At 43.2% G+C, this 8,605-nt stretch overlaps 2 protein-coding genes across 2 annotated transcripts; one reads left to right on the forward strand and one right to left on the reverse strand.

Moving 5' to 3' along the window:
• Nucleotides 1-2,327: 2,327 nt before the first annotated feature.
• On the reverse strand, nt 2,328-6,116 carry CCR75_001322 (uncharacterized protein). Its single transcript, XM_067959426.1, has 2 exons — nt 4,693-6,116; nt 2,328-4,625 (listed from the first exon to the last, which is right to left on the reverse strand). The coding sequence occupies exons 1-2, from the start codon at nt 5,569-5,571 to the stop codon at nt 4,026-4,028; spliced, it is 1,479 nt and encodes a 492-aa protein (XP_067815293.1). The 5' UTR covers nt 5,572-6,116; the 3' UTR covers nt 2,328-4,025.
• CCR75_001323 (uncharacterized protein) lies at nt 2,451-3,704 on the forward strand (the record flags this gene model as incomplete). The annotated part of the gene is made up of 1 exon (XM_067959427.1): nt 2,451-3,704. One exon carries the CDS (start codon nt 2,451-2,453, stop codon nt 3,702-3,704), a length of 1,254 nt encoding a protein of 417 aa, XP_067815292.1.
• Nucleotides 6,117-8,605: the final 2,489 nt, after the last annotated feature.

The raw sequence follows: 8,605 nt of genomic DNA on the forward strand, positions 1-8,605 counted from the left end.
GAAATACACCACTCGATGGTTACTTGAGATCGGAACGTACCTTGGCGCTCCCATCTGAACGACGTGTCAGTATCACCATCGTCCAGGTACATAACCCAGATTCCTTTGTCAAGGCGACTGCTATCCTCCATCCATCGCTGCACCTCCAAGAATGTACCTTGAGTTCGCAAATTATTTGGTGCGCAGCATGAAAGCAAACTTTAAGGTCGATCCCCATTCATATTTATTTATGACATCAGCACCAGCTACCACGCTACCAAACGACGCACCCGACGCGACACCGTCATGAATCACTTGCAATCACCGCTTCTTCTGCGATATATATTTAATAGAAAAGGAGCAAGGGACACGCTACCTGGAGGTTAAAATTGAATGACTATATCTAACTATGTTGATTCATTTTTAGCAATTTTTAAGTCAGTTTTCATTAACTTATCAATGGATTTTTTTAAATATTTATAACCATTATCTAGATCAGTATTAAAAACTTCGCTGAATTCTTTTGCAGTTAATGTATGCTCTCGTTCTAATTGTTCGGGTTGTAAATATTTCCCTTCTTCATCGACCTAAGGAAATGAATAAAAAGAATATTTCCGCGGCGATTTATTCAGTGTATCGCTACTGTGGGCAAAAAGCAACGGTAATTTAGAGGGAGCTAAAATAGAAAATTCAACTTTTGACTATGCTGAGTTGTCTGGTGTATCGCTTGCTAATGCAGACATCTAACCATATGCAATATTTTGAAAATCCAGAGCAAGCCTTTTTTGTAAGCGCAACTTTGTTAAAAGCAATTTTTCTCCCTCCAGCTAGTCTTTGTGCTCTGGCTGCTGCGTGTGCTGCGGTTGTCCAGGCCTGACTTCGCTTCTTTCGTTGCTATCGTCATGTTCGGGCAATTTTGTCGCGCTTTTTCATCGTATAAGGTGCTCTAGTTACACTACTGAATCTTTATATTCTGACTCGGCTTGTTTTATTCCTTTATTGCGAGTTTCCTTGTGTCCTTTGATCCTTTGTTAGTTGCAGAGTTGGCCATTTCCTTGTCCTCGCCAAAGCTTTAGTGGCTCGCGTCGTCGACTTGGGTTTTTCTTGCGCTTGTACATGACCTCTTATTTTTTGGCGTGGGCTCATAGTCTTTTGGTGTTGAAGGTTTTATTGAATTTTTATGGGTGTCTTTTGGTAATGACAGAGTGTATGTATTATGCATGTAAGCCTTTACTGTTTTGTTGTAATTTAGCTGTCCATTGCTTTAGTTGCACCTCTTGCTTCTCGAATGCTCTCGCGCTGGCTCGTTTCATCTTTCGCCGTAACCACCGCTCCGTGACCATTACAATAAAAGACGTTTCGAAACTCCTTGCGAGTCCCAGAAACTCCGCGGCAGCATCGCCTTCCAACAATTGGAAACACCATCCTTAAAGCTGGAGACACCCGAGTGCGGACTGGAAGTCATTGACCTCGGTGGTTGTCTTTAAATTGAAGAATGCCTAGTGCACATGTGCAGGAGTGATGGTGTTGGGTAGCAAACTTGTGGTTAAACATTCTATAAAAGTTTTCTTCGGCGTAAAATTCTGGCGCCGCAACAATTTATACCGGCAACTCATATACGTATTAAGAGGAATATAGAACGCTGCAAGTCTGTATATATAATCTCTAATTGACTTTTTAACAGATATATCACGATACAGAAAGAGACAGTGGTAATCAAGGTACAGCGCCGACGTGCTATTTCGTGACGAAGGCAGACCGTTGCAAACTCACGAATTAAAGCTAAACACTTTCAGTCGCTAATCTAATCCGAGAAGCCAAGACACAAGATAAATTGAGTAATATCGTCGCCGCCTCTTCAGTCAGAATGATTGCGCACGTAGCTTTTGCGAAGTGACGATCAAATAAAATTATTAAAAGAAAATTGAAACTTAATTATCTAAGCACATGATATGTTTGTAGCACATCAAAGACAAAAGCCACCTGATTGATGTTGTTGTTGCAGCGCACGCGAAGCCATCCAACCATTGCACAACGATCAGATACGCGAAATTTGCTTGACCTATTGCGATTGTCGCCGGGTCGTTTACGTGGATCCCCGTCTAAGTCCATCGTTTGGTCTGCTGGCAATTTTACAATTTAAGGTTAATACTATTCACAAGCGACAATATAGGGATGTTACTTCGTAACTTCGGCATTGATAATGAAACCTCTTTTTAAGAATATTGAGCCCTCTCCCGAGGCCATGCTTGTTGAGGTGAATATCTGTATACGAAAAAGTGAAATTTGGTAGGTCAGACCGGCTATTCGTCGTCGAAAGCCAGTATCAACCCGAAGACAACTGCTTGCCTCGGCACTCCAAGTATCGTCCGGTGCCTCTCCGTTCGCCGACATTGCCCGGTTATCATACATCATTCGATCGCAAGTCATTTCTTTAGTCTGAACTCGGCCGCGCCGAGAGCCTTTAAGACATGACTCGCAACTACCGCTCCTCCCAGGACGATATTCGCGCTCTACTAGCACGTACCACGCAGGCGCTGGACAAAATTGTGAGCATTCGCGAGTCCATGGAGGATCTTGTAGACTTTAAGCAATTTGAAAGAAAACCGCACCGTCTCTCTCGACCCTCACGTGTGAGCTCGAGCATAGCCGAGCTTGGAGAACATACTACTCGCTCCACGCCGGCGTCGAGTTACGGCAGTACTGACACGTCGTCTCTTTCGGAGGACACGCTAGACAGATCTACGAACTCTACAGTCCACTCATCGTCATCATTCGAGGACGAAGAGGAGCATGATGTGGACAGGAGTCGAGAGGATGAGGGTAAACGGCATTTAGATTCGGACAGGAGTGACCGGCGCGAATTGGAGGAAGCTGAAGAGGACGAAGCTTTTGATGGAAATCAGACCAGTAGCTCCATTGCCAGCTCTATTACGACGGTCGAGGATATTACGCCATTAAAAGAGGCGCGGCTAGATCGACTTAAAAGCATTCACATCTCGTTCCACGAAGGATTGCCAAAAGAGTTTTTTCAGGCCCTCTGTCGTTTTCTCAATTCGGCACTGGAAGTAAAGACGCGACATTCGCGATTTAACTTTTACAAGGAAGCTTTTACGGGAGGTGATGCTGTTCGGGAAATGATGGTTAGTGGTTTTGCGGAAGACCATCAAACAGCTACAAGGTATGGAAACGTCCTGGTGAGACTTGGCTTCATCGAGCATGTTTCACGCACGGATGACCAATTGCATAACTCGAAAGACAATTTTTATCGATTTACGAAAATGCTCGAGTACGATGACTTGGCAGAAGCGTTTGCCTTGGACACGGCCATGCGTAGGCGCACGTCTATTAATGCCAACAACTATCGCGAGTCAGTCGTCTCGAATGAGTCCGGTGATGTGGTAGACTATGACTTTGCAACAGCTACGGACGAAGTGCACGCGCTTGTAACGGATGAGTCATTGCAAGTGATGGCCAGAGTGCTGCACCAGGTTTTTGAGCGCAAAAACAAGCTGCTTTTCTACAAAGGTTTCGTTGGCTGCTTTTTAGGCGCTGAGGCCGTAAACGTTATGCGCGAGATGCGCATCGCAACTACCCTTATTGATGCCGTGCTTATTGGACAAGCGCTCCTAGACGAGGGTCTCATTGAACCGATTGCTACGACAATCTCTACTTTTCAAGACAAGTACGTCTTTTACCGTCTTACAAATATTTCTGCTTCGTAAAAACAAGTTACACTGGGCAGCGAATGCACAAGAATGATGCGATCGAAGATTACAATGCCTGCCGCGTGCGTATGAAGGCAGCTGTACCCACTTCGCATCAATCTTACCTATCCAGCTTTTATCATTTGACATTTATAACTTGTAAGCATTTCCAGGAGAAAGCTCTTTTTTTGACGGCGCATATTTAATCGAGTCAGTATTGCGCCAGTTATTCTTTATTGGAAACCATCGCCAGAAAACAGTTTTGAATATTATTGTTTTTCTTAAAAAAAAATCGAGCACCTTTTAACGCATTTACACTTTCAAAGACTTCATCTCCCTTCACGGGTCTACGTTGTTTTTATAAACAGCGTCTTCATCATCGTGCTCAAGCTCGACATCAAACTCCTTACCGCACGCTTCAGGTCCGATGAGCGTTAGTATGAATACATAGATGAATACGACACTCAGAAAAATAAACATGACCTTGCCGTACTCGTCGCGGCTTTCGCCGTTTTCCCCATCTGGCAATTGAAAGTTTTCACCAAGTGAAGATTCAATCGTTGATGACGCCGAAGAGGCTAGATTGCCAAGCTGATAAGCCGTACCAACGACAAACGCACTGTAGGATGGTGGAGACAGCTCCATCAGGTGAATGGGGATGACACCCCAAGCACCCTGGATACAGAATTGTTCAAAGAAGGCGGCAATCATAATGGTCTCGTCACCAACATAGCAGTACGGATACAGCAATGCAGCACCAGTGACCGTCATGATAAGAATTGAAAGGCGACGACCGAACGCCTGCGAGTAGTAGCCAACAAGAGTGCCACCACAAATGGCCCCAATGTTGGCCACGACCTGCGTAAGCGTGACTTGATTCGCGTCAAACTCGAGCTGATTCTGAAGCATTGTTGGATATAGGTCCTGGGAACCGTGAGACTGTTTTGTAGTAAACAAACCGTGATGAGCAAATAGTCAATCAATTCATCAATGAGCATACCCTTACCATGAAATTAAAGCCTGCCATGAGCAGCACCATGTAACAGAGCAGAAGCCAATGGCGTTTCAATGCAGTCTTCCCCTCGGCCACAAATATCTTTGTCGAGTTAAGACTAGTCTCACGCACACGTTGACGCTCCTGAAACACTTTGGTTTCAGGCAAGCATAGACGGAAGAGGATAATAAAGAGCGGTGGACAAGCTCCAAACCAAAACAGTGGACGCCACCCGTGGCTAGTAGTGTCAACGAGAGCGCGAGCAAAAACCACTGCCAGCAAGTAACCAAATGCGTATCCTTGCTGTAACATACCCGAAATGACACCTCGAGCAGCAAGAGGACAGTCTTCGAGAGCTGTCGCAGTAACATTGCCATAGAGTCCACCCATGGCAATACCAAAGAAAGCGCGAATCCATAGAAATTGAGAGTACGTCTCACAGAAACCTGTGGCAAGTTCCAGCACAATAAAGAGCACATTGTTGACTACAAAAGGCCATTTTCGGCCCCATCGATCCGAAGCAAGGCCAAAAATTATGGAACCGACTGAGCGCAGCATCAATACAAGCGTGATACCCCATGTAATGTCAGTCTTGGTCCTGTCAAAAGTTTCAGCCAATTCCGATACAGTCATAGAGACAGTGAAAAAGTCGAAGGCATCCCACGTCCAGGCGATGAAAGACACGAGAAATTGCAACCACTGCATCCGATCAAGTAGGGCCAAAACTTTGAGTGGGTTTTCAGTCTTTTTCAGGGGTGGCTTTAAAGTCGTGAGCCGTGTCTTGCAATACTCTTTGATTAAATGAAGCGTATCTTTCTTCGCAGGCTCAAAAGTGTGGTGGACGGAACCTTTCGGGGTTAACGCCAATTGGTAGTCAACTGCTGATGCCATTGGAGATGGTAGTGGTTAATGATTCGACGTTGCAATGAGCTCAAATGTGAAAAAGGAAGAATGAGTCGATTGAGCGGTACACACGTAGCGGTCCATTGTTGGCATGCTGTTCCTACTTGATTTATTTATGGTGATGCGTCAGCCAGCACTTATACTGAGCCGGGAGCTTGTGCAAGGGAACTAGGTTATGTTAAGACAAATGATGTTATAAGTCGATGTTTGGTGCGAAATTGACGTTATAATTGATGTTTACAAATATGGGCTCAAGGGGTGCATCAGACAGGGCAGGGGCGTTCGAGAGAGAGCTAACAGCCAATCGGATATGATGATTTCCAATTGTAACTTCTCATCGAGAGAAGCTCCAAGCTAGTCATTATCAATGACAGAGACGGATAGAAATGTTGTATTTTGTGTATACAGTATAAGGTGATGGGACGAGGTTATAGGCTGCTTTTAGAAGTTTATCACGTGAACGATCAAATGAGTGTGAGCAAGAACTTCCCTTCCGACAAATGCACTATGTTGCTTGATGTGCACTGTTGAACGGCAATACTTAAGAGGAAATTGGCATGTCGCCAAGGTGTACCAGTTTATCGATGCGTGCGACTGCACCTTCTTCAGAATCGAGTTGTCAGCAAAGCTCCAAAATTTTTAAGCAGCAATGAAAAAAGGTTATAGCAGCAGTATTTTCTTATAGCGTGTAATTTGAAGGAACAACTCGACCTCTCGTTTTTGCTCGTCCGCGTAATAGTATGATACATATTACTGGATTCCTGGTATTGCGGTATTTAGACGTGGGGGCACTGGAGGTAGTCGAAACATCGCAAAAGTTATTCTAAAGAATTCTTCGTTCTTCACCATTGCCAAAGCGGTAAATACTTTGAGAAGTTGAGTTTATTAACTCAGCGGGACTCGGATCAATTCCTTAGATGTTATACAATTGAAAGTTTATGTTAGGCACTGTCCACATTTTGAAAGTCAAGTTTAAGATCTCAATAAATCAGTCTTGTCAAGTTACAGTGGCAGGGGTAGCTAAAATAATATAAAAAGGGCAATACTAGCGTAAGTTCTACATTACATTAGCTTCTAATTCACTGCATCTTAAGATTTGGTACATTAATTCTCGAGCTTTTGTCAAGCGCTAGGTGTTATAAACATTTCACTTATTGCGTATACTGCAGACTCTTGGGAAACCGAGCTTACATTCTCCCACTTACACTGCAGTTTTTCGATATGTAGCAGCCGTGCTCACACTGTTGACACTTCCCTCAGTATAGAAATATGGCGTAAGTTCCTCAACATCAGGTAAGCAACCGTATATCTCTAATTCCGAGTCATCAATAAAGTTCAGGTCTCAAACTTTGGCGTATGTAGTGGGGTGTGCCGTTACAAAAATATTATTTCCTATACGAGAATTTTTTATAATTTACTATAAAAGAAAAAAAGTAGAAAATTATTTCTAATATTTTATCAAATTTGACTGTAACGGGGTGTATCGTTACATGAAATTAACACTTAGAGGTTGTTAATTAATATATTATCTAAAAGGTAGATAATATTTGGAGGATATTACTTTATATAGTACTATTCAGAATTCTTATCCGTAAATATGTATAGACCATTAAATCTATTTATTCCGCAGACTAATCAGCTGTAGAGGTAATCAAAGAGAGTTACAGATAAGATAAGATAAAAATTCAATTACATGTTTGGTATTAGGTTATAATTAAGTAAGCATCGACAAGATAAGAGGAGACACTTAATTATATTTATACTGTTTTCATTTAACCCTCTCTAAGCTAGTTGCCTTAAAGAGAAGTCTTCCTGTGCACGTACTAGTGTACGTGAAATAACGTAGGGCACCACTCGCAACTGAAGTAGTGCGAAGTGGACTTGTACTGAAGTAGTATAAGTCGTAGTGCCCCGTTACATTGACTTAATAGTTCCAATATAACCAAATATATTAACGTTGAAGCAATAAGACATTAGTTCTATTGATTGGTTAATTTGAGGTTAAATCAACCCCTTTAATCGTTACAAAACACGATTAAGCGCTGCGCACGGAATCGCATTGTATAGTTCGTTATTACTATATTAAAGCCAGTAGGTGATTAATATGTAAGAGTTTTACTTTTTCCCTAAAGCCTTCGAATATCCTTTAGAAGCTAAGACTTCTAAGCTACTAAATATCTCTGCACATCGTGTACATTAAGTAGTGACGGTATCCCACGTTCTTGTAAAGTTACTTAGCTACTGTTATCAGTACTACCAAAATGGTCCCCGTTACACGTGGTAGCACTTGTAGTCCGTTCAACGGCCTACGCACATTCCATCCAACATGGACATGTTCGATGAAAAAGGAGGGAGCTTTCAAGCACCCCAAGAAGGCTATCCCGAAACGCGTGAAAGGTTCACACATTTGAGTGACCTTGAATGGAGAGCGGTCGGACGCATTAACTCCACTATAGCCGCATGTTGCTCATATCTTTGTAGAGTGAACAACAGTACCATGTTATTCACTCTACATGCGGCTATAGTGGAAATCATACAATGAACTCGACGGGGCCCAAGAGAAAGTAACCTTGCTTCACCAGCAAGGCTCTCAGTACGCAGAGGTATTAAGAGAACAGGGAACTTAACAGTCGGAACTATTGAGACAGCAGCATTTACATGCTGCTAGCGGGCCGACGCTTTCGCGTCGACCCGGAAGCTTAAAGAGCGAAATCTTTAAGTTCAAGGCAATCCCTTTAAATATGGCTCGTCGAATTAGACAACGGCATTGAAGCTCGCCGTTTCAATAATGATGCGACGAAAGTAAAATTTGCCATGTCCAACTTAGCTGCGGCAGCCCAAATATTGAAATCTACGGCTTAAGCTTCACAGGTTGTTGGTCTTTATGACCTGGTTCAGGCAAATCTTTGAGCCGCCACGTGCCAAATTAAGGGCTCGAGCCGAGGTCCCAGATTTGAAGCAGGGCAAGCGTGATCTTCACGCTAACACCTAACTTGCCCGATACCTTGTAAGTTCATCATGA

Source organism: Bremia lactucae, linkage group LG3 (assembly GCF_004359215.1).
Source record: "Bremia lactucae strain SF5 linkage group LG3, whole genome shotgun sequence".
In the NCBI taxonomy this organism is placed as follows: domain Eukaryota; phylum Oomycota; class Peronosporomycetes; order Peronosporales; family Peronosporaceae; genus Bremia; species Bremia lactucae.